The 27,369-nt window shown below is 38.6% G+C and overlaps 1 protein-coding gene and 1 pseudogene across 1 annotated transcript; one reads left to right on the forward strand and one right to left on the reverse strand.

Annotated features, from left to right (window-relative positions):
* Positions 1–5,626: 5,626 nt before the first annotated feature.
* LOC104099849 (two-component response regulator ORR24-like) lies at positions 5,627–15,970 on the reverse strand (annotated as a pseudogene).
* Positions 15,971–18,293: 2,323 nt separating this feature from the next.
* LOC138893471 (uncharacterized) lies at positions 18,294–19,275 on the forward strand. Its single transcript, XM_070178086.1, has 3 exons — positions 18,294–18,453; positions 18,677–18,963; positions 19,267–19,275. The coding sequence occupies exons 1-3, from the start codon at positions 18,294–18,296 to the stop codon at positions 19,273–19,275; spliced, it is 456 nt and encodes a 151-aa protein (XP_070034187.1).
* Positions 19,276–27,369: the final 8,094 nt, after the last annotated feature.

Here is a 27,369-nt window from a genome sequence, read left to right on the forward strand (position 1 = left end):
CTGGAGCAACAAAGATGAAGGCAGAAGTAGGCATTGAAGCAAATGGCAAAACTTTTGGTTGCCAAAGGAGGAAGATGGCTTGGGATTCAGATCTCTTTTTGATCTCTCAAGAGCATTATTTGCCAAACTATGGTGGAACTTCAGGACAACAAAAACTCTTTGGGCCAACTTCATGTGGAATAAGTACTGCAAAAATGAACTCCCCACTACTGTCCAATTTAAAAAAGGCTCACATGTTTGGAGGAAAATGTTAGAGGCAATGGAAGAAGTAGAGCATGAAATTCTATGGGAATTGAAGAGAGGCACCACCAATATTTGGCATGAAAATTGGACTGGTCTAGGTGCTTTGTATCATGTGGTGCCACCAGACTTTGACACAAATAAAAACGTTCAGGATGTAAGTGAATTAAGAGAAGGGAATGCCTGGAATCATCAAATGCTGGAGAATACCTTTCCCGCAGAGATTGCCGCTCTCATCAGCCATAAGCTTAATTTTGGAAATACAGAAGAAGGCTGGGACACTCCTAAATACAGAAGCTTTAATGAGGTTCTCATTAACTACTGCTTGGCAATTAATGAGGTACAGAGCACATCCAAAACATGAATATAAACTACTTTGGACAAAAGGTCTGCCCTTCAAAATTTCTTTCTTTCTTTGGCGACTATGGAAAGGAAAAGTTCCAACAAATGATATGTGGAGAAAGAATGGCTACATGGTGGTATCAAAATATTGGTGTTGTCTACAACCTGAGACAGACTCTATTCAACATTTTTTCTTGACAAGTTCTACAGCTACTAGAGTGTGGAGATTCTTTGGACAAGCAGCAAGTATAATAGGTAGCTTAGTGCAGGTTTAACAAGCTATAAGAATATGGTGGAATGTTAAATATTGTCCAAAACTAAAACCTCTATACCAGGCAGCTCCAGCAGTGATAACCTGGGAAATTTGGAAGAAAAGAAACACAATGAAGCATGGAGGAACAACCTCTTACAGCAGGGTAGTTCATGAGGTGAATAATACATTACACAACTTAGCAAGAATGATAAAACATACCACCCCTGTGGCCAGATATTATTGCTTTCCTGGAAGGATACAAACCGTATGGTGTTACCAAGAGAGTAGCTTGGCACTCACCTGATGAAGGATGGGTCAAATGCAATACTGATGGAGTATCAAAAGGAAATTCTGGACAAAGCTTTTATGGTTTCTGTGTGAGAGACTGAAGAGGTGACTTGATATTTCCTAAGGAAAAACAAATTGAAGAAACAACTAACATGGTTGCAGAAGCAAAAGCAATTGCAGTTGGTCTAACCTTTTGTGTTACCCAACAAATTCATTAACTTATAATAAGGACTGGTTCACTTGAGATGAAAAATATAATAGAAGGTCAATAGGAAACACCATGGTGCATAACAAAGGAGGTGAAGAGGATCAAGGAACTGAAGAACAACTTCTATGTCATTTTTTAACATGTACTCAGGGAGGGCAATACACTAGCAGGCTATTTAACTAATTTGGCTTTCTCTTTTGCAGGTACATCTGAGTTTCATTTATTCTCTGAACTGCCTTCTGTAGGGAGGAGATTAATCAATCTTAACAAGTCACAAACTTCTAATCTCAGGGTTAGGATAGCTAAGATAAGAGCTCCAGATTAATGGCTACAAAAGGTTTGATATTGCACTTGCCTGCTTGGCACAATTATTTGATCACATTTTGTGAACTAATAGGGTACTATTCAGTGGTATTAGCATGGTTACATGCTCATTATGGAGGTGCTTTGTTAGTGTATAGATCCGTTATGTTAAGCAGGCTAAGGATAGTGTATTTCATACTATTTCTGGCTTATACAAATGCTACTCAAAGGAATAAGAACATAGATTGGATTGTCAACAACAATGGTGCTAGATATGATCTGATTATATGGCTTTTGCTTCAGAAAGATAGTATCCAAATGATACATTAGGTTGGTTGTTTAACTATATGCTTGTGTGTGTTGCTAGGACATCATCCAGTGGTATTGGTATTTTATACCCAACCTGGAGATGGTCTGGCAGTGCACACGAGTCTCTCATTCATCAGAGTTGGCATAAAGTTAAAGGGTGTTGCTGGCTAATGTTGATACTTTATGTAGGCATGTGCAGTAGGTTATTGGATCACACATACATAGCCCTACAAATTCGTTTACAAGGGTTTTTGGAGGGTGTAGGATTTCATAGCAGTGTGAATGGTAAGGTTGGGACATTATTCAGTGGTATTGATATATATTCATGTCCAATCTGGAGGTGTCTCAACAATACTATCACATGGAATAAGTTTCATAGAACTTCATCCTCTACTGTCTATTGCTGGACTACATTATTCTTCATAGGTTCACCTTGGACTGTGCTTCGGCTAATTCACACATGGAAATCAGTTTTGATGCATATTTTGATCAGCTGGATGGATGTTTGGACAACCCCAGTTGAAGATGTTGTTTGGAGATTCACATTTGCCTTTCCTATGGAACGTAAAACTTGGCGCCTGATGAGAGATTTGGAGATGCTACATTGAGGTTTTGCACTTGGCTAGGATAAAAACATCTTTAGAGGGGAGTTGGATTGGACAGAAGTTGTAATAGCTAGAATTTATACTTCAGTAGCATTAGCCTTAGATTTCCATTTTTGATATTTTGTTTGGACAAATTGTAAACATTGGATCCTAGTTATTGTTTATTTATATATATATATTAGCCACTAGGCAGTATGCCTAGTGGAATATTTGACTAAACAAAAAAGCTTAATTCCACTACAGACCTGCAAATAATTTTTCGGACACTCTCTCAAGTCCAAAATCACCATACGGAACTATTGGAATCATCAAAATTCTATTCCGGAGTCGTTTACACATAAGTCGACATCCGGTCACTATTTTAACTTAACCTTTAAACCTTGAAACTAAGTATTCCAATTCATTCCAAAACTTCACCGGAACCGAACCATTTACCTCGGTAATTTACAAAATAATTATAAAGTACAATTTGAGCAGTAAATGAGGAAATGGGGTTGTAATACTCAAAACGACCGGCCGAGTCGTTGCATAAATCTGTTCATATCTTGCACTAAGGAATTTTATAGCATAATTGAGAAACAACCTTAAATTTTGGAGCCTATTTTTGCATATATCAAAAAACGAACCCAACAGAAAGAAGGAAAAATTTAACTCCATAGAAAGAAGGCAGAAAACTAACATATATATTAACTTGCTGGTTAAAAGGAAGAATAACACTTTCATGGTAGGGCTTGTAAACCTGATACACTCTATCTCTGGCAGAAAAGTGATTGTGCAATACTTGGCAAAGGAGATCAGAGTACTCTCACCAGAGAGTAGGAATAAGATGAAAGCCATAACATGGATTGTACTGTGGTTTTGTTCGAAGGAGTAAGGGATCCTCAATAAAGAAGTGATGGTTTTGGAATCGTGGGTTTGGTTTTAGAAACGATAAAAACTTTGCGCTTCTTGGAATAAATAGAAAAAAGAACAAATAGAGTAGAAGGGCCGTTATTTTTTAATCTGTGTCTTTTGTATGCGAAGGTTTTGTGGGAAAAGTTAAGTGTAATTCGTACTCAAATAGAATGCCGCGTATCTGGCTAATTCCCCTAAATTATATATATATAGATTTTGGAAAATTTAAAACAATGATAATTGGTTGAGGTAAACTATATACTGCAATTCATTTTAACTTGGAACATTATAGTTGGATTTTAAATGTTTAGTTACTTCAAATTTGAACCCAAGGTTCTTAATTTTTTACTTCCATTAGGTAAATATGAGTATCTCCACTAGTACACAAACATTCATAGATATGCTAAAATGCCTGATATTTTCACTTATTTGTCCTGATTTACTGAAAGTTGTAGAGAAGCCAACTGAAACAAATTTTAATATCATACTAAAAGTAGTTTTAAACAAAATCATTAGAGACAATTTATTGCTTCATAAAGCCAAAGAAGAGTCTCAATCTATCATGAGCTAAGCAGTTTTTGGTGAGATATGTGTAGTAGTACTTCTACTGTCAAGCTTTTGATCTCTCACAACATTATTGTCACTGATACATGAATCTACAGACGTGGTCGCTCGCCTCTTGAAGCGAATAAGGATCCTAAGTCAATGAGTTCAACATGAGTGCAATCATATTATATGTATAAACTTTAAATTTTTTCTGCATATAACTACATAGTTTGAAATCAAAGCAATCGGTTCAGTTGAACTTCCAGAACCAGCCATTCAGAAGCGACAAGTAATTAGCATTTGAGTGTTTTCTACGATCAATAACAATATTCAGCTTTCGAAAGGAACAGGGGAAAAGAAGGCAGGGGTGCAGTGGTAGTACTTGTAGACATATTGTTAGACTCCTAAATGAGCATATAAATCCTCCTAATATGATAGTTACAAAACCTCATAAACCTGACCCAAAAGGATAAGTATCAAATCCAAATTCTCCCCCTTCTAGCATGGCTCCATCTTGTTGCTCCTGCATCACGCAAATAAAATCCTTTAATATGTTAATTTATGTCATGCAATATGAGATATCAATAAAGAGTGCATTTTTTCCTCCTGCTAAAGTACTAATGTTATAATGACTTAGGATAGTCAGAGGCAAGATGTAACACCGGATTCATCTGAACCCAGTACTTCTGAAGCAGTGTATAAATTTATATATAAAAATCCATCAAAATTGTAATAAATAGTAAATATGAACTCATAACTTAAAAATATAATGGGTCAAATGCTCAATATCTATAAGGTTTAACCCATAGATCTATTTCATGAGTTGGATACATGGTTACCGAGGTATAACTTATATCATTCTCAATTCATATAAAAAGAATTATGTACTCTAACCAAGGATACCAATTTAAGAGTCATTTCCTCCAGAAAAGCTTGATCAGTCACACACTTGATACACTGAGGATTGAGGTCAAGTAATGATATTCATCTTTATTTCAAAATCAATAGTACATGCAACTAACATATGTATGTGGTTTTCTAGATTGTCGTTCAGATTTCAGAATCAATGAATAGTTAACAATAGAACTATAGAAATAAAATTTTGAAAGCTTCAAAAATAAGAAAGACAAGTCAAAAAAAAAGTTATCTTACCCGTTTCATTGCACTCATTAGATCATCAAGGGAGCCATAGCCCTGAGGAAGAAAACCAACTTGTTGCTTTGTTGTCTCCAAGAGATAGTCTTCCCTTGTCCTCGTCCTCGAGTCGGGACTATGTTGTATGAGTGCTGAAGAACCTCCATTTGATCTGCCAATCAAAGAGACGTCCACCCCTCTGTAGACCACTTCATTGTTTTGGTAAAGACGCCACGCCGCCATTGCTGGAAACTTGAGAGCTCATGTTGCCAAAAATATGGTTTGAGTTCTGGGAATAATGTTGGTTCTGATCTGGCCACCATTGGCAGTACGCTTGGTTCATAATCTGAACACCATCCCCTAAACTTTCCAGGCATTGTGTTTCTCCTCTTAAAGCTTCAAAAGGTAGGGATACTATGGTTGAGGAAGGAAAATCAACAGTGTTGTTCTGCAAATGAGGGCCGGCTGAAGTGCTATTCTCTCTTACCCTATCTTGAGGCAAACGGCTGATTGTTGGGAGTTCACTTGAAGCAATATAGGATTATTTAAGACATTAGACAACGAGCTGTTTGAGTTACCAACCATAGATTCTAGAGTCCGTGAATGTACTACTGCCCGCTGTGAGCAGTCCGTGCTCATCCAAAGGATTCAGTTCTCCCATGTGTATAGCACGGTTACTCTACTGCAATTGATCAAGCTCCAAAGATGTAGGAATTCCATGGAATAAACTAGCATTCTGGCTTACAGGTGGAGCATTTGGATTCAACTTCGTAAAAGAATTTATGGAGTTGCTTAAACTTTGACCATGATTAGGTTGGAGCAGCGGCGATGATGCCAGACTGTGAAGGCTTACACCTCCTGATGCATATGATGCTGATAAGATGGCATGACCATACCTTCCGGATCCAGCCAATGTTCGTAAACCACCAAGCCCGTCAAGTGAACCCATTCGCATGTACGCAGAATCTTTTCAACCTAATGCGGTAACCATGTTGGCTTGCTGGGTTACTTCTGACCTATGGGTGTTTAACGAGCGGGCTGGGACACGCTGGACACAAAAAAAAGTAGCCCGTCAGTTTAGCGTTGCGGGCTATTAACGGGCTATATTTTTTCGGGTTTTTTTTTGTCTGTCCGGGTTCGGGCTGTTAGTGGGTTATTAGTGAGCCATGGATTTTTTTTTTTAAAAAGTAATTTTTTTTTCTTATTCAATGTTATTGATACTTAAGTGTTTGCAAACTTTTAAAGTTTAGAATTAAACTTTGAAGTTTAAAGTTTTAAATTTGATATTTGAATTTTATAATTTTAAAATTAAAATTTGAAAGTAAGTGGCTACAAAAAATTATTTAATAAGGCCAATAGGCAATATATAAGGATCAATCTCCGAAGACTTTCATTTGATATTTTTATTGAATAATATATAATACTTTAAATTAAGTTGCAAGTTCTTTTTTGATTTTGTTATTTTTGAACTTGCAAATTAAAAGTTTATAACAATTATAAAAAAAAAAGAAAAAAGTACATCACATGCTTTGCATCATTTTTGTAAGTTCATCCATGTCAACATGAGGTTCTTGGTTTCCGGCATTGGTTGAATCAGCACCATAAATCATTATATCTCCAATTTCTTGGTCCTCCGCTTAATCTACCTCGTCACGCCCTTGATTTCGTCGTTACGATCTTATCCAATCTCTGAAGCACACTAGAATTTCCAAAGCGTTGCTACCCAATGAATGACGGGTATCTCCTAGTTGCTGCCTTGCTTGGCTAAATGCGCTCTCTAATGCGACTGTTGAAATCGGCACATTTAGCACGTCTCGAGCCATGACCGAAAAAACAGAAAATTTATTTGAGTTGCTCTTCCACCAACCCAATGGTAGAAATTGCTTTGTGCGGGGGTCTGCTGACTTTTGCAAGTTGAATTGAAGTTCATCAATATTCCTGCTACTAGTTTGTTGATGCTCCCCTAGTGTAGACCAAATCAAATAATCTTCAACACCATCATTATCATCCAAAGCACTGGTCCCAGATGTTGAAACTAAACTTGAAGGAATATTTGCATCTACATCAGAAAAAGCATCAACAATATTAGCATAATAATTATATAATGTTTCTAAATGTTTGTGTAGATCAGAAATACAAGTGTCAATATCACGAGTTTCAGTTAGTCCATTAAAAAAAATAAAAAAAGAAGAAGTTAAAAACGGGCTGAACCGGGCTGTAGCCCGTTAACAACCCGTTAACGGATTAACGGGCTTAGCGAGTTCCGGTGCACCGGTATCAAACAACTGTTCGGTTGAAACCCTCTCCCCACCCAATCCGTCCCAGCCCCCACCTCCCCCCACACACACTACAGTACCGGGTTGAACCGGACTGTAAACGGGTCAGCCCGGCCCGATTAACAGGTATATTCTGAGCTGATCTTTGTCAAGTAGAGCCTATATTTCTGTGACACAAAAAGAAAAGCCTTATTAAAACTTTTCAAACTATATACCTTTGTGCTTTTCTTAAGAAAAGGAAACCACGCACAGGACAACTCATAAACACCATTGTGATTGTTATAGAGAATTACTGCAATGCTTCCCTTCGTTGTATTAATTAAAAATAAAATGCAAACATTAGCTAACTAACATTTGAGAAAAGGTAGCAAGAAAATTTTTATATGGTCTTTCCCATTCTTAAGTTTAATAGTGGAACGATCCGGTCGGTCGTTTTGGGTATTATAATCTCGTTTTCTCATTTACTGCTCAATTTATGCTTTATAACTGTTTTATAACTTACCGGGTTAGTTGGTTCGGGTCCGGAAGAAATTCAGAGTGAAATGAGACACTTAGTCTCGTAATTAAAAATATAAGTTAGAAAAGTTGACCGGATATGGACATATGTGTAAACAACCTCATATTTGAACTTTGATGAATCCAATAGCTCTGTATGGTAATTTATGACTTAGGAGCGTGTCCGGAAAATTATTTGGAGGTTCGTGGTGGAATTAGGCTTGAAATGCCAAAAATTTAATTTTTGGGAAGTTTGACCGGGAGTTGGTATATTTGGTTGAGGTCCGAAGGGCTCGGGTGAGTTTTTGGATGGTTAAAGGATCAAAAAATTGGATTTGAATAGCTGCTGAAATTTTCTGATATCTGATGCTGTTTTTCTTCTACGCGATAGCGTGAACGCGTATGTGATAGCATAGGCATAGTTGGTTAGTGGGGGTTTTGTTCTACATGATCGCGTGGGGATATCTGCGATCGCGTACGGTTAATTTGAGGTAGTGGCATTTTGTGATTCGCGATCGCGTGAAGCGGAATGTGGTCGCGTAGCTATGTGAATTTGTTATTCGCGAATGCGTGAAGAAGGTGGTGTTCGCGTAGAGGAAATGGGCAGAAATGAAAATCACGCTTTTGTGCTTCGCGATCGCGTAGGTCTGTGATGTTGTGCATTGCGATCGCGTGGGAAAGTACGCGATCGCGTAGGGTCTTTTCTAGGAAGTGGAAAATTGTGCTTCGCGATCGCGTAGAGTAAATGTCTGGGAAAAGAGTTTAAGTTCTGAAAATGGGATATTTTTTACGGATTGGAGTTCGGGAAGAGGTGATGTTTGGGAGATATTCAGAGGAAATAACGGGATAAGTTTTCTTAACTCAATATTGGTTAAATTACATGAATCCACGGTTGTTTTTAACATTTAATCGGTGAATTAAGTTGGAAAATTGTGAAAACCCTCTTGGTTTAAATTAGAGATTTGAGGGTCGAGTTGATGTCGGATTTGAGTAAATTTTATATGGTTGGAGTCATGGTTGAATGAGCGTTCATATTTTATAACTTTTATCCGGTTCTGAGTCGTGGGCTCCATGGACGATTTTTTAGCTAAATTTTGGATTTTTATAAAAAAATAGTATTTTCTTATGCAATTAATTTCAATAAATTTTATTGACTGAAACTAATTATTTGTGACTAGATTCGAGATTTTTGGAGACTAATTCTCGTAGTAAGGGCATAGCAGAATAAAGAATTACGCGGTTTGAGGTAAGTACTAGTTATAAATCTTGTCCTAGGGGTATGAAACCCCGAAATTTTGTGTCATGCGATTGTTTTGGAGGTGACGCACATGCTAGGTGATAGGCGTGCGGGCGTGCACCGAGGGCATTGTGACTTGGTCTGTCCCGTGGAAACTATATAGGCGAATAATTTATTGTTAGCTTTATGCTGTCTATGTGTTGAAGAAATTTAACTGTAAATCATGCTTAGGCTATGTCATAGTACTGTTGGGACCCACAGAGGTCACGTACTTGTTGAATTATTTGCTAATTATTGTCTTGTACTCAGTCATGACTTTTCTTGCGTATTATACCTCTGTCTTTCAAGATCTTTATCGATACACTATGTTATCTTTGTTTGGGCTGATCTTTGTGATTTCTAAGAGCCCGAGAGACTAGAGAGGTTGAGGACGGAGTAAGGTCGAGGGTATGTCGGTGAGGTAAGGATATTATGGCACGTGAGTTGTCTGTGCAGCATGTGAGTTATCTGTGCAGATTATGTCGCTTGGGTTGTAGGAGCCCCTCCGGAGTATGTACAACCCCAGTGAGTGCGGGTACCCATTGAGTGTGAGTGCTGAGGGCTGAGAGCCGAGTGGTTGAGTTGTTGTGACGAGTGGAGTCATTGTTGCCCTGAGTGGCTATACTTGCTTTTCATTTGTTGTTGCATTTAGTTGCTAATTATCATTGTTGTGAAATTCTCTGAAAGATTTTATATCCGGATTACATGAACTTGAACTGTATAAATTGATTTGACTTAAACTGCTGAATTTGAAAGCATACCTATTCACTGTTGGAATTATTGTAAATGAACTATAACTGTGTAGCTCGTCACTATCTTCAATTCCTTATGTATTATTGTTACTTGCTGAGTTGGTTGTACTCATACTAGACCCTGCACTTCGTGTACAGATTCAGGTGCTTCTGGACATAGCGGGTGTTGAGTTTTCTCGCACAGTTGATTATCCGGAGATTTAGAGGTAGCCGCCATGTTTCGCAGACCTTGTCTCTCCTTCTCTATCTCATTGTTTACTGTATTTGGTCTTAGACTATTATATACCATTTCCTTTTAACTTGTATCCATATTAGATGCCCATGTACTCAGTGACACTAGGTTTTTGGGAGTGTTTATATCAGTATTTGTGGGATTTTGTATTGTATTTAAATATTATATTTTCAAACGTAAGGGAAATTATGGTTTATGATATTATCGTCTTGCCTAGTATCGAAATAGGCGTCATCACGACAAGGATGGGATTTTGGGTCATGACAAGTTGGTATTAGAGCCTAGGTTACATAGGTCTCATGAGTCATGAGCAGGTTTAGTAGAGTCTTGCGGATCGGTACGGAGACGTCTGTATTTATCTTCGAGAGGCTGCAGAACCCTTAGGAGAATTTCACTTTCTTGTATTCTGTCGTGCGAATTTGTTGATTTCGGAAACTAAATTAATGTTAATCTATTCTCTCATATATAGTGAGGACAAATACTACCGGATCGGATGGTCAACCACCAGTGCTACCAGTTAGAGTCGCGAGAGGCCTGAGCCGTGGTAGAGGTCGGGGTCTAGGTAGAGGTCGAGGTATAGCTCGTACCACAGTTGCACCAACACCTGTAGTACTACCAGTTTCTCTAGCACAAGAGCAGATTCCTATTATAGTTGAGCTGACAAGATCATCTCAGGCACGAGTTGTGCCCATTGAGGTTCCAGGCCTTCAGGAGACTTTGGCCCAGATATTGGCAGCTTGCACTGGTCTGGCTTAGGCGGTTTCGGCTCAGGATGCACCTGCCACTTCTCAATCCAGGGGAGGTACACATACCCATGTTGCCCGTACTCCAGAACAAGTAGTACAGGGACTTCAGATACCGAGGGCACTACCAGCCTAGCCGGCTGCAGCTTCTCTTACCTCCGTAGTTCCTGTTATGGTAGATGATGAGCAAAGGAGACTTGAGAGATTTGAGAGGCTTCGACCTCCATCATTTAGCATTGCAGAGTGAGATGATGCTTAGGGTTTTCTGGTTAAGTGTCAACGGATGCTTCGGACAGTGGGTATTCTAGAGACCAGTGGGGTCTCATTCACTACTTTTCAGTTTTTTGGGGTTGCCTTCAGATGGTGTGATGCTTACGAGAGGTGTAGGTCAGTCGGTGCAGCACCCCTTACCTGGCAGCAGTTCTACGGTCTATTCCTGGAGAAGTTCGTGCCCTAGTCCCATAAAGAGGAGCTGCCAGTTTGATCAGCTTCGTAAAGGTATATGTCTGTGACACAGTATGAGATGAGATATTTAGAATTGGCATGACATGCTATCTGGTTGATTCCCACATACAGAGAAAGGATCAAGAGGTTCATAGATGGCCTCACTATTCAGTTACGATTACTCATGACTAGAGAGAAAGTGTCTGGTGCTACTTTCGATGAGGTTGTCGACATTGCTAGTCAAATTGAGATGGTTCACAGCCAGGAACGGGTTGAGCGGGAGGCTAAGAGGCCTCGTGGTTAAGGTGATTTCAGTGGTGTTCCTTCAGAGGGTCAGGTTTACCACGGTATGGGTCGTTTCTACAGACATGCTCAGGCAGGTCATCCCGCTAATTGTGGTGCATCAGCTAGCCACGATTTTTACATTGCTCACTAGGCTAGTATTTATTCAGTGCACTACCAACGCAGAGTTCTCATCATGCATCGTCCACTCAGGCTTCTACAAGTTATCCTTCGGATTATCAGGAGCAGCAATTCCATCAGATGAGGGGTTATTTTGAGTGCGGAGAATTGAGTCGTTTCAAGAGAGATTGTCCTAGGCAATTGAGTGGGACTCTGCAGCACAGTTCTCGACCAACAGCACCAGCAGTTACACCATCCGCCCAGCGAGCTCGGGGTGGGGGTCAGGCAGCTAGGGGTCGCCCAAGAGGGGGAGGTCGGTCAGGTGGCGGTCAGGCCCGATTCTATGCTTTTCCTGCTAGGCCAGATGTTGGTGCCTCAGATGTAGTGATTACAAGTATTGTTTTAGTGTGCCACATGGAGGCTTCTATATTATTTGACACCGGTTCCACCTATTCATATGTATCATCATATTTTTCTCATTATCTGGATATACCTTGTGAGTACTTAGTTTCATCAGTTTGTGTATCTACACCGGTGGGCGATATTATTATTGTAGATTATGCGTATCGTTCGTGTGTGGTAAGTATTGGGGAACTGGAGACTAGAATTGATCTCTTATTACTCAGTATGGTTGATTTTGATGTAATCCTGGGTATGTATTGGTTTTCTCCATGTCATGCTATTCTGGACTATCACGCAAAAATTATGACGTTGACGATGTCGGGGTTGCCAAAGGTTGAATGGAGAGGTTCTCTAGATTTTGTTCCTAGCAGGGTAATTTCTTATTTGAAGGCCCAATGTATGTTTGGAAAGGGATGTCTGTCATATTTGGACTTTGTGAGAGATGTTGATGTTGATACTCCTATTATTGATTCAGTACCGGTCATGCAAGACTTTTCAGATGTATTTCTTACAGACCTATCGTGTATGCCACCCGACATGGATATTGATTTTGGTATTGACTTGGTGTAGGGCACTCAGCCCATTTCTATTCCTCCGTATCGTATGGCACCAGTTGGGTTAAAAGAATTGACATTTGGACTTGAAGAACTGCTGGAATTTTCTGATATCTGATGTTGTTTTTCTTCTACGCGATCGCGTGAATGCGTATGCAATCGCGTAGGAATAGTTGGTCAGTGGGGGTTTTGTTCTACGCGATTGCGTGGAGATATCTGCGATCGCGTAGGGTTCATTTGAGGCGGTGACATTTTGTACTTCGTGATCGCGTACCTATGCGAGTTTGTTATTCGCGAACACGTGAAAAAGGTCGCATTCGCATAGAGGAGATGGGCAGAAATGGAAATGACGCGTTTGAGCTTCGCGATCACGTGGACTACTACGCGATCGCGTAGGTCTGTGATGGTGTGCATCGTGATCGCATGGGAAAGTTCACGATTGCTTAGGGTCTTTTCTGGGCAGTGGAAAATTGTGCTTCGCGATCGCATGTGTTTGCCCGCGATCGCGTAGAGCAAATATCTGGGCAGAGAGTTTAATTTTGCGTCCCATTTTCCATTTTTGACAAATTAGAGCTCGGGGAAGAGGCGATTTTTGAGAGATTTTCAGAGGAAACAACGGGGTAAGTGTTCTTAACTCAATATTGGTTAAATTACCCGAATCCGTGGTTATTTTTAACATTTAATCGGTGAATTAAGTTGGAAAATTATGAAAACTCTCTTGGATTAAATTAGAGATTTGAGGGTCGAGTTGATGTCGGATTTAAGTAAAATTTGTACGGTTCGACTCATGGTTTAATGAGCATTCATATTTTGAAACTTTTGCCGGGTTTCGATATATGGGCCCCACAGGCGATGTTTGAGCTAAATTTCGGATTTTTATGGAAAAATAGTATTTTGCTTTTGGAATTAATTCCAATAAATTTAAATAACTGAAATTAATTATTTATGACTAGATTCGAGGTTTTCAGAGACCAATTCTCGTGGCAAGGGCATAACGGAATAAAACATTACGCGGTTTAAGGTAAGTAACAGTTATAAATCTGGTCCGGAGGGTATGAAACCCCAAATTTTGTGTCATGTGATTATTTTAGAGATGACGCACATGCTAGGTGACGGGCGTGTGGGCATGCACCGAGGGGATTGTGACTTGGTCCGTCCCGTGGAAATTGTATAGTTGAATAATTTATTGTTAGCTCTATGCTCTTTATGTGTTGAAGAAATTTGACTGTAAATCATGCTTAGGCTATGTTATAGTACTGTTGGGATCCGCAATGGTCACGTACTTGTTTAATTATTTGCTAATTGTTGTCTTGTACTCAGTCATGATTTTTCTTGTGTATTATACCTTACTATTCTGGATATTTGTTGATACACTATGTTATCTATTTTTGGGCTGATCTTTTTGATTTCTGAGAGCACGAGAGACTAGAGAGGTTGAGGACGGAGCAAGGCCGAGGGCCTGTCGGTGAGGTAAGGATATTATGGTACGTGAGTTATCCCTGCAATAGCACGTGAGTTGTTCATGCAGCACGTGAGTTGTCCGTGCAGATTATGGCGCTTGCTTTTCATTTGTTGTTGCACTTAGTTGCTATTTATCATTGTTGTGAAGTTCTCTGAAAGATTTTATATCCGGATTACATGAACTGTATAAATTGATTTGACTTAAACTATTGGATTTGAAAGCATGTCTATTCACTGTTGGAATTACTGAAAATGAACTATAACTATGTAGCTCGTCACTATTTTCAATTCCTTATTTTTTATTGTTACTTGCTGAGTTGGTTGTACTCATACTACACCCTGCAATTCGTATGCGGATCCAGGTGCTTCTGGACATAGCAGGTGATGATTTTTCTCGCATAGTTGATTATACGAAGATTTAGAGGTACTTGTCATGTTTCGCAGACCTTGTCTCTCCTTCCCTATCTCCTTTTTTACTGTATTTGGTCTTAGACTATTATAGACAGTTTCCTTTTGACTTGTATCCATATTAGATACTCGTATACTCAGTGACACCAGGTTTTGGGGAGTGTTTGTATCAGTATTTGTGGGATTTTGTATTGTATTTGGGCGTCATCACGACAAGTTGGGATTTTGGGTCGTGACAAATAGCTAGCTAAACCTGTAAAGACACGGGACTCAATCGCAATATATAGAATTATAAAATAACAAAGAGAGGTTAATGCCTGAAGATGGCTAGCCACATTCTCTCTTGTAAGTCCATCAACATTCATCATGTCGAGAATCCTCTTATGAACATCTTCTGCGTCACAAACAGGATGAGTAACCATTCTGCTAATATGGAAACATACATAATAAAGATAGAAAAACACTAACATATTAAAGCTAAAGAACTCACTTTTAAGGCATAACTGATTAACAGCTTCAACAAACTTCATTTGAAGCTCTATAGACCAAACAACACGAGGTTTCTTCTGAGTTGTTGGATCGTCATCGTCATTTCCATTTTCATCGCTTTCGTTTTCTTCATCTTTCCTTTTCTTGTTAAGCTTCCCGTTTTGATCTGCGTTATCTGAAAGTTGTGGTCCTTTGCCACCTTCCCCACCTCCCTGATCTGCCTTGTCTTGATCATCAAACTTGATGTGGTTCTTAGGTTCAACTTTTTTTTCCTTATTACATGTTGCCATATATTCTTCAGCTCCTCAAGCCAGACAGGTTTCACCAATAGTCGCAAGCACCATGAGTTATTCCTTTCATTACAAGTCTGCTATCACTGTTTGTTGACAACACTAGACAAAATAGCTCAATATAAGTAAAGGGAAGGATATTCAAAGCTTGATGCAAGAATATTTTGTCTAAAGGAAGCCAGGGGGAAAAGAACATCAAGGATAGATCTACAATTAAGTTAAATGAAGCATTTATGCATTCAGACCTTTCTATAATAACATCTTATATATCGCTCACACTATAAAAGTCGTTTTTCTCGTAACCAATTTTTTATGTTATAATTTATCTCTTTATAATAATCAAATAATATTTAAACGTCAAATGTTGTTATTGGTGTGAAACCTTTCACTATAAAAGCCAAGAAAGCATCAGGACAAACAAAGTTGTTTTAGGGATATTTGATTGCACGTACTTATAACGGGAAGATCCATCTCAAGACCGACAAGCTCCAGAAGTTTAAAGCCATCCATTTCAGGTATGTGGACATCACTGATTACCAGGTCAAATCTATCTCGATTTTTCCTCAACATCTTCAATGTTGTTTTTGCATGACTTGTCGTAGTTATTGTGACACAACAGATCATATTCAAAAAATTGCAATGTAATTAAAGATTTTATTTGGGGGGGGGGGGGGAGAGAAGAACTCAAAATAAATGAACAACAAAATCAGTCCTAGGAAGATTCAAATGACAGAGAGCAAATCATTCAAATCTCCTAACAAATTTACAGTGGTATATGAGTTTAGTTGAACTCCAATGAACATCTGAGAGAAACCTAGGCTTCAAACTAGACTATCCATAGGACAAATTGAAAGATCAGATACTCAGATATTCTTAGGAACCATATTGAGAACTTTAACTCAGAATGAGAGTACAAAATGGAGAATTTGGACTTTGTTATTAACATTTACATATTAAAAACTAAAAAAAAGGCCTAAAATCAAATCAAAATAAGTCCAATTACTTGAAAAAGAAACAATACCAAAATAAAAAGGAATGATTAAAAGCGATCGAAAAACATGAAAAGGTCTTGGAACTATGCAAAACAAAATTGAAAACCTTTTTCTGGAAGTTGAGAGCCAAACTGCTCTTATCTAGTGTTGCTGCCCAAGAAACCTAGAGTTGAGACCTTCTCTGACTTAAGACCTATTAGTTTGAGCAACTTCATTAACAAGGTCTTGTCTAGGGTGTTACATGATATATTGGAGAGCTTTTTGCCATCTCTAATAGCTCCTAATCAATCCGGATTTGTAAAGGGTAGGAGTATATTTGAGAACATCTTATTGACTCAAGAAATTGTCACTGACATAAGGTTAAGGGGAAATCCAGCTAATGTGGTGATCAAGCTTGATATGACTAAGGACTATGATAGGGTCTCGTGGAAGTACTTATTGCATGTGCTAAGGAAGATGGAATTTTCTGAACACTTCATCAACATGGTGTGGAACTTGATGTCAAATAACTGGAATTTAGTATTGGTGAATGGGCAGTCCTCAGGGTTCTTTAAGTCGACAAGGGGTGTGAAACAAGGGGATCCCCTATCTCCAGCATTGTTCATTCTGTCAACTGAGGTACTTTTCACGTCTTTGAATAAGCTCTTTGAAGACAAGTCATTTGTGGGATTTGGAATGCCTAAGAGGTCTGATTCTTTAAACCACTTGACGTATGCTGAAGATACGATAATCTTTGCATCTGCTTATCCTCTCTCTTTGAGCAAGATTATGGCAGTGTTTGGGAACTATGAGAAGATATCAGGTCAGATGATCAACATAGATAAGAGTTCATACTACATGCATTCAAAGGTTGCTAATGGATTGTTTCAAGCAGTTGGAGCTATTACTGGATTTGCATGAGGTAAATTTTCCTTCACATATCTAGGGTGTCCTATTTTTTACACTAGAAGAAGGAAGGACTATTATGAGGATCTTATCAAGAAGGTAAAGGCTAAATTGTATTCATGGAAAGGAAAGCTGCTATCATTTGGAGGAAAGGCAACACTCATCTCTAGTGTGTTGCTAAGTATGTCAGTTCACATGTTATCAGTCCTTGATCCACCAAACAGCATCCTGGGGCATCTACATAAGACTTTTGCTAGGTTCTTTTGGAGCATAAAGGAAGAAGAGAGAAGCAGACACTGGGCTTCATGGCAAAATCTTTGCCTTCCTAAAGAGGAAGGAGGGCTAGGTTTTAGGTCCTTAAATGATGTCTCAAAGGCACTGTTTGCTAAACTATGGTGGAGGTTTAGGACCACAAAATTTTTGTGGTCTAATTTCATGTAGAATAAGTATTATAAGAAGGAGCCACCAACAGTGGTGCATTTTAGGAGAGGGTCTCATGTTTGGAAACAAATGCTGAATGCTAGGGAAGAAGTAGAACATGAGATCGTATGGGAATTGAAGAGTGGAACAACTATTATTTGGCATGAAAATTGTACTGGATTGGGTGCACTTTATCATGTATTACCTAAAGACTTTTCAATCAATGAAGGTCTTCAGGAGGTGGCAGAACTATGGCAAGGGGAAACATGGGATGATCAGATGCTAGATCAAACTTTCAATGAGGAAATTGCAGAACATATAAGGCTAAATGTGCACTATGAAGGCAGTGAGGGATATTGGGATAGGCCATATTGGATGCCAACTCCTTCAGGCAAGTTTAGTGTTAGCAGTGCTTGGCAAATATTAAGGCATAGGACTAATCCTAATCAGGAATTCAAGTTAATGTGGATTAAAGGTTTGCCATTCAAGATATCCTTCTTCTTGTGGAGATTGTGGAGGCAGAAAATAGCCACTGATGACATGTGGAGGAGGCAAAGGCAAATGGTGATGTCTAGATGTTAGTGTTGTCAACAGCCCCAAGAGAAATCCATTGAGCATATATTTGTCACAAGTCCTACTGCCTCTAAGGTATGGAACTTGTTCATGAGGGCTGCTGGAATTTCTGTGCAATTGATTCAATTGAAGTAGATTATGAGGCATTGGTGGTATGCTCTGTGTTGTCCGAAATTAAATCCACTATTTCAAGCAGTACCAGCTATCATCACTTGGGAGCTGTGGAAGAGAAGAAATGTAGGTAAACATAGTGGCTCAAGGTCCACAAATAGGGTGATTCATGAGATAAATAGGACATTGCATCAACTGGCAAGGGTGAGGTATGCTTGGATCCCTAATATTCCATTGTTATGGCCAGACATGATTCAATACTTTGAAGGATATAAACATATATTGATCACTACAAGAGTAACATGACAACTTCCTTGTCATGGTTGGTACAAATGTAATACTGATGGAGCTTCAAAGGGCAATCCTGGACCTAGCTCCCTAGGCTTTTGTAAGAGGGATGATGAAGGTGATGTGGTGTATGCTAGGGCAGTAGACCTGGGAGTGAAAACTAATATGGCGGCGGAAGCTAAGGCTATTCTTCAAGGGTTGGAATATTGTGTGGAGCATGATTTTTACCCTCTCATACTAAAGACTGATTCATTGGTGATGAAGAAGGCGATAGAAGGGGAATGGGATCCTTCTTGGGTAATTGAACAAGATGTGAAGAAAATTATAGAGATGAAGGACAACTTCAATGTGATCTTTCGACATGTGTTCAGAGAAGGCAACGCAGTGGCGGATTTTATAGCTAACATTGTGTTCTCTTTTGCAGGTACATTTGAGTTTCATTCATTCTCTGAACTGCCTAGTGCAGGGAGGAGGTTGATCAATCTAGAAAAATCTCAATCACCTAACCATAGGATTAGGATAGCAAAGAGAAGGACCCCAGACTGATGGCTTCACAAGATTGGACTCTGCACAAACTGATATGTCCAAATACTAAGGAAACTGCTGAACCCAGCATATGGTATTTTTGGAGATTGTTGAATCATTTCTCAGTGGTATTAACATGCTTTCATGCTCAATCTGGGGATGGTTTAGCTATGTTTAGAATGATGTCTACATTAAAGGTTCTAGTAGGGAAGGATCTGAGCTTACAAGATCTCAAAAAGGCACAATTTCAAAGGCTGGCATTTGCCTTGCAAATCATGCCTAAAGCCAGATCATGCCTGGCTTTTACCTTGTAAAGCCAGCCTAAAGCCACCGCATGCCTGGCTTTTGCCTTGTAAAGCCTAGTTAAAGCTAGCTCATGCCTGGTTTTTTCCTTGTAAAGTCTGCCTAAAGCCAGCTCATGCCTGGCTTTTGCCTTGTAAAGCCTGCCTAAAGCCAGCTCATGCCTGGCTTTTGCCTTGTAAAGCCTGCCTAAAGCCCGGTCACGCCTGGCCTTTGGCCTGCAAAGCCTGCCTAAAGTCAGCTCATGCCTGGCTTTTGCCTTGTAAAGCCTGGCTAAAGCCAGCTCATGCCTGGCTTTTGCCTCGTAAAACCTGGCTAAAGCCAGCTCACGCCTAGCTTTTGCCTTGTAAAGCCTGCCTAAAGCCAACTCAAGCCTGACTTTTGCCTTGCATAGCCTGCCTAAAGCCAGGCTCCTCTTCTACAAATTAATCTTGATAAGTGAGCACATGATTAATACTAGAACAAAATTAGTCCACTGCATGTGGAGATCATATAGTAGCGACACTTGGAAGACTATGCTGACTTCAACTCTATGGTGAAGATGTTTGGAATTCATTTTAGCCTATGGACGATATACCCCGGCGCCTGGTGAGAGCTTGATAGGTGCTGCTTGGTATTTGCCAATGACAATTGAATTCACATGCACTAATAGGAGAAGGAAGCATTCAACTTATCATGTTGTAATAGCTAGTTCATTAGATTTTAGCTTTTCTTTCTTCTTAATAGCTAGTAGCTTCATGCAACTTCTATTTTGATTTGGACATCTTGTAAGCATTGGACCCATTTTGGAATTTTATTTATATATTAGCCACTAAGCAAGTGTTGTCGAGTGGTATAGTTGTTTAAAAAAAAACTGCTCCTATTACAGTTCAAAAATAAAAATAAAAATAAAAGATCTAAATTGTTCCTTTTGAAAGTCTAAATCAGAACAATGGAACAGAAAACAACTTCTCAAACAACAGAAATTGCAATTAGCCTCAAAGTACAAACCAATTCAAAAAACTTTACAACACCTTTTAATTAATGCCCCAAAATGGAATTTGTAAGACACCAAAAGAATTTAGCAAAAACCATTGAAGCAACATACCCTGATATTGGCATTCCCTAAGCAATCCATCCAATAACTTCAAACAAATAGGGTCATCATCATCAATAGCAATAACTCTCATACCAATAGGAAAATTATCAAAATTTTCCCTTTCCTCCACAGTTATCACTAAAAAGATCAATATATATAGTATAGTTTTGTTTATAGTCTTCGTGGATGAGTAGAATGGAGAATCTTGTCTCTTAACTGCTCATGATAGTTTTCCAATAACTGAAGAAACGATCAAATATTTAGGATATCAACTTTTATATTCAACTTTTAAGGAAACAATTTCCCATTAATTAGTGTATGAAATGACTATTTATCCCATTCATGAGGCATTTTTTTAGTACGACACTGTATTTCATTAGAAAATAGGGGTTTATAAATGAAAATAATTAGGACCCGTTTGACCATAGATTTTGCCAATTTTTTGCCAAATTCTTTTTGGAAAATACATGTTTGTTCATAAATTTTATCCATACTTTGGCCCAAAACCCAAAACTAGTGCAAGAGATGGTTTTGGCCCAAAATATTACTATTACATTTTTTAAAAATTATCCCAAACTTTTGTATTTTATAAAAGAGCCCACGATTTATTATTTTGTAACAATGTTGTTTCGTCTTCTCAGTCATCTGATAATATATTATGTAGTTCATTATAAAAATGATAATTTTGTACCAAATTTATTTATGTTAACTATGGTTTGTGATAATGATAATGTATGTTATTGATGAATGTATTGTTGGGTTTTTGTGATAGTTTTTAGAACTTGTAGGTATAAGTCATGTTTCATGTTTTTTCAAAAAAAAAAAGGTGAAATATATTTTAAAAACTAATGTTCAAACACATTCTCATTTTCAAACCAAACTTCACTCAAATCATATTTTTCAAAACAAATTTGGAAATCAATAACCAAACGATAGTTTGGTTAGTTTTGTAGAAAAGAGGGGTTGGGGCGCTTTCATCACTTCATAGTTGGCTGAAAAAGCCATGAATTTCGATAGCCTAGATAAAATGATACTCACTAAATGTGTGTGTCTATATATAGTAAAGGCGGATCTAGCCTTTTGGTTCTGGTTTGATTTAACTTTCGACGCATAATATGAATTTATATGTAAAAACCTACTAAACTCTTAACAAATATTATGTTTCAACCCATAATTTTAACAGTATAATTATTTCAATGCTAAAAATCTTAATAGTTGACTCATTAAATTAGATCATGGATCCGCTCCAATTAATATGTATATGGAGAGATATAAAGATGTTCAAATTTTAGTATATAAATGTACAAAATACGTAATATTTAATCTAAATACATAATACTATATTTTTTTGGCAAATTATGTTCAACCGATCAGCCTTCCATGGAGTGTGTCACTTCATCAAATCTTTGAGAAGGGCATATTTTGATGGCCGATGTAATAATAGGCTTCGTTCCGACGACTGTTTTTACCGTCATTAAAAGACTGAGCTAGAACGATAGGGAGCGCACAAAATTTAAAAATTAATTTCCTCATGTGCACACAAGAATAATGTAATTGATTTGTTACTTATTCCACAGTAGAGAAAAATGTTTTATGTGCTAAAACGAAACTGCCTAAACATGTGTATTCCATATTTAGTTGTGTAATCAATATCAAGTGTGTGACTGATCAAGCTTTTCTAGAGGAAATAACTCTTAAATTGGTATCCTTGATTAGAGTATATAATTCTTTTTATATGAATTGAGAATGATATAAGTTATACCTCGGTAACCATGTATCCAACTCATGAAATAGATCTATAGGTTAAACCTTTTAGATATTGAGCATTTGACTCATTATATTTTTAAGTTATGAGTTCATATTTACTATTTACTATAATTTTGATAGATTTTTATATATAAATTTATACCCTGCTTCAGAAGTATTGGGTTCAGATAAATCCGGTACTACTTAGCTGCATCTTGCCCCTGACTCTAGGAATTCTATGTCATGGATGCAAATTAATGTATCCTAATAGGAATATATGATCCTAATATTTCTTATTTCTCCACAAAGATCAGATTATCAGTCATTATAATATTAGTACTTTAGCAGGAGGAAAAAATGCACTCTTTATTGATATCGCATATTGCATGACATAAATTAACATATTAAATGATTTTATTTGCGTGATGCAGGAGCAACAAGATGGAGCCATGTTAGAAGGGGGAGAATTTGGATTTGCTGCTTATTCTTTTGGGTCAGGTTTATGAGGTTCTGTAACTATCATATTAGGAAGATTTATTTGCTCATTCAGGAGTCTAACAATAAGTCTACAAGTACTACCACTGCACCCCTGCCTTCTTTTCCATTGTTCCTTTCGAAAGCTGAATATTGTTATTGATCGTAGAAAACACTCAAATGCTAATTACTTGTTGCTTTTGAAGGATCGGTTCTGGAAGTTCAACTTAACCGATTGCTTTCATTTCAAACTATGTAGTTATATGCGGAAAAGGTTTAAAGTTTATACATATAATAAGATTGCACTCATGTTGAACTCATTGACTCTGGATCCTGATTCGCCTCAAGAGGCGAGTCGACCACGTCTGCAGATTTATGTATCAGTGACAATAATGTTGTGAGAGATTAGAAGCTTGACATTACAAGTGCTACTACGCATATCTCACCAAAAACTGCTTAGCTCATGATAGATTGAGACTCTTCTTTGGCTTTATGAAGCAATAAACTGTCTCTAATGATTCTGTTTATAACTACTTTTAGTATGATAATAAAATTTGTTTCAGTTGGCTTCTTTACAACTTTCAGTAAATCAGGACAAACAAGTGAAAATATCAGGCATTTTAGCATATCCATGAATGTTTGTGTACTAGTGGAGATACTTATATTTACCTAAGGGAAGTACAAAATTAAGAACCTTGGGTTCAAATTTTAAGTAACTAAACATTTAAAATCCAACTATAATGTTCCAAGTTAAACAAATGAACTACAGTATATAGTTACCTCAACTAATCATCATTGTTTTTAAGTTTTCCAAAATCAATATATATATAATTCAGGGGAATTAGCCAGATACGTGGCATTCTATTTGAATAGGAATAACACTTATCTTTTCCCACAACCTTTTGGAATTTTATACGGATTTACATCATAAAGAAAAAACAACCTTCGCATACAAAAGATACCGATTAAAAAAAACGGCTCTTCTACTCTATTTGTTCCTTTTTCTCTTTATTCCAAGAAGCGCAAAGTTTTTATCGGTGCTAAAACCAAACCCACGATTCCACAACCATCATTTTTTTATTGAGGATCCCTTATTCCTTCAAACAAAACCACAGTACAATCCATGTTATGGCTTTCATCTTATTCCTACTCTCTGGTGAGAGTACTCTGATCTCCTTTGCCAAGTATTGCACAATCACTTTTCTGCAAGAGATAGAGTGTGTCAGGTTTACAAGCCCTACCATGAAAGTCCTATTCTTCCTTTTAACCAGCAAGTTCATATGTATGTTGTTCCTGCCTTCTTTCTATGGAGTTAAATTTTTCCTTCTTTCTGTTGGGTTCTTTTTTTGAAATATGCAAAACTAGGCTAAAAAATCTAAGGTTGTTTCTCAATTATGCTACAAAATTCGTGATTTTAGGGTTTGAGCTTGAATTTTATCCTTTTGGGATGCAAATATAAAAGAAGTTTCATGCATTACAACTTCAGAGAAAGAGAAGTAGCCAGCACCCTTCACTCTTCTTACTGCTAATTTTGACGTATTATATTAATGATAGACTTGAATTGCAGTGCTATGAAGGAATTAGGTAAGTAATAGCGATTAGTGTCGCAATGTATTTATTTATTTTTGTAATTTTTTGTTTTCATTTTTATAACTTTAAATATGGTTAATTGAATACTAGAATTAATGTATTACCAAGAAATATGTCTTCCGTATTATATTTTAATCATTGCAATTAAGAAAGCTTGTATCTATTGTGTGCTCAATTCATTAAACGTTTTAGTGTAGAAGAATTTTACGTAACAGTTTTAATTGATTGTTGCCATTCGAATTCTCCTTTATATGTACTTTATCACATTACTCATGACTTGGATGGAAAGAAGTTTACAGGCGGAAGTATCATCAGTTGTATTGAACAGGTTTTTATATAGATGTGATTCCAATAATTACATATAAACTCTGTTACTTTGGGTTCTTTATTTGCTTTGATATCAATTTTTTGATACGCATGATCATATCAGTTTAACATACATTACGAATGTGCTTGAATGAGTTTAGAATAAATCTAAATTTCTTGGCTATTGTTAAATAGTCACTTGAGGCAATTCATCATTAACGTTCAAAAGACTATAATGGTTTGACAGCTCTACAACTACATGGGAATGATCGAGTTGGCCTTTTATCCAAGGTTTTTGTTGTGCTATGAGATTTACAGTGCAAGGATTGATGTAATTTGAACGTTAATAGACACGCAATATGTCGAGTTCCATGCCACAGTTAATACAATTGTGGACAAGGAATACTTGATATATATTCCTTTATCAACTTTTCTTGTTTTTCCAATTTTTTAGTCGTTTTGTATGAATGTACTCGTGCTCACATTTGTCACAATCTTGTCTCGGGAATTCTTCATCGAGCATACTGATAGAACCCCCAATTAGTTTACATTCTAAAAGGCAACAGTAATTCTATGTCTACAAGCTGTAATCGAGAGCAGCGTTCTGTGTATTCTAGTAACTAAACATCTGTATTTCATTCTCTCACAGATGGTGAGGACTCGTGCTACCGGTCAAGAGGGTCAGTCACCGGTTCGGGTCGCAAGAGGTCGAGGCCGCGGTAGAGGCCGTGGTAGGGGCAGAGGTGCAGCCCGTACAGCAGCTGGGGCAGTATCTGCAGATCCACCGGTTGTCCCAGAACAGGACCAGATTCCATTTGTTGATACACCAGCTCAGGCACCACCTGTGCCTATTGTGATTCCTGGCCTTCAGGAGGCCCTAGCTCAGATTTTGACAGCGTGTACCAGCCTTGCTCAGGCGGTCTCTATTTCGACGGTCGCAGCCACTTCTCAGGATGGGGGAGGAACTCAGACTCCCATCGCTCGCACACTCGAGCAGGTTGTTCAGGGATTTAAGACACCCAAGGCACCACCAGCCCAGCCGGTTGTAGCTACACAGGACTATGTGGTTCCTGCTATGCCCGAGGATGATCAGCGTAGGTTGGAGAGGTTTGGGAGACTCCATCCGCCACCTTTCAGTGGCACAGAGAGAGAGGACGCTCGGGATTTCTTGGACATGTGTCAGAGGATACTCCGTACTGCTGGTATCTTGGAGACTTGTGGGGTCTCATTCACTACCTTTCAATTTTCTGGGGCTGCACTCAGATGGTGGGAGACTTACGAGAGGCGTAGGCCTGTTGGCGCAGCACCTCTTACTTGGCAGCAGTTCTCCGTTCTTTTTCTGGAGAAGCTTGTACCTGAGTCCCGCAGAGAGGAGCTACGCAGGCAGTTTGAGCAGCATCGCCAGGGTGAGATGTCTGTTACACAGTATGAGATGCGGTTCTCCGAGTTAGCTTGTCATGCGGTCTGGTTGGTTCCCACAGACCCAGAGAGGATCAAGAGGTTTATAGATGGCCTCGGGTTTCAGTTTCGATTGCTTATGACTAGGGAGAGAGCATCTGGGGTTACCTTTGATGAAGTTGTAGACATTACTCGATAGATTAAGATGGTTCGAGGTCAGGAGAGGACTGAGCGGGAGGCTAAAAGGCCTCGTGGTCAGGGTGGTTTCAGTGGTGCTCCTCAGGGAGGCCAGTTTCAGCAGGACCAGTTTTAGCAGGGCCCGTCATCATTCAGTGCATTGCCAGCACAAAGTTCTCATTATGCCCCGCCCGCTCAGGTATTTTCGGATAATATTTTTGGGCATGAGGAGCAACAATTTCGTCAGAGGAGGGGTTGTTTCGAGTGCGGGGATTTTGGTCACATTGCGAGATATTTCCCTAGGATGTTGGGTGGGACTCCGCAACGGAGTACTCAGCCTCCGACTACAGCACCAGTTACCTCACCACCCGCCCAACCATCTAGGGGTGGAGTTCAGCCAGCTAGGGGCAGAGCCTTGTCAGCTATGGGTCGCCCGAGAGGGGGAGGCAGATCAGGGGGTGGTCAGACTCGTTTCTATGCCTCCCATCCAGGCCAGATGCTATTGCTTCAGATGTTGTGATTTCAGGTATGTTCTTCTGCTAGACGCATTTGAGGACGAACGTTTGTTTAAGAGGAGGAGAATGTAACGACCCGACCAGTCATTTTAAATATTATAACCTCGTTCCCCCATTTACTACTCAATTTTTGTCTTGCAATTGATTTATGAATTATCGTGTTAGTTGGTTCGGGTCCGGAAGGAACTCGGAGTGAAATGAGGAACTTAGTCTCACAATTGCAAAATTTAAGTTAGAAAAGTGGACCGGAAATGGACCTATGTGTAAACGATCTCGGATTTGAATTCTGATGACTCTGTTAGCTCTATTAGGTGATTTTGGACTTAAAAGTGCGTCCGGAATGTGATTTGGAGGTCCGTGGTAGAATTATGCTTGAATTGGCGAAATTGGAAATTTGGCGATTTTGGTCGGCAGTGGAAAAATTTGATATCGGGGTTGGAATGGAATTTCGGAAGTTGGAGTAGGTTTGTAGTGTCATTTTTGATGTGTGTGCAAAATGTGAGGTAATTCGGACGTGGTTTGGTTGGTTTCGGCATCGGGTGCCGAATTTAGAAATTTAGAAGTTCTTAGGCTTGAATCTGAGGGTAATTTGATAATTTGGTGTTGTTTTGAATGATTCGAAGGTTCTACTAAGTTGGTATGTTG

This window comes from Nicotiana tomentosiformis, chromosome 6 (genome assembly GCF_000390325.3).
Source record: "Nicotiana tomentosiformis chromosome 6, ASM39032v3, whole genome shotgun sequence".
In the NCBI taxonomy this organism is placed as follows: Eukaryota; Viridiplantae; Streptophyta; class Magnoliopsida; order Solanales; family Solanaceae; genus Nicotiana; species Nicotiana tomentosiformis.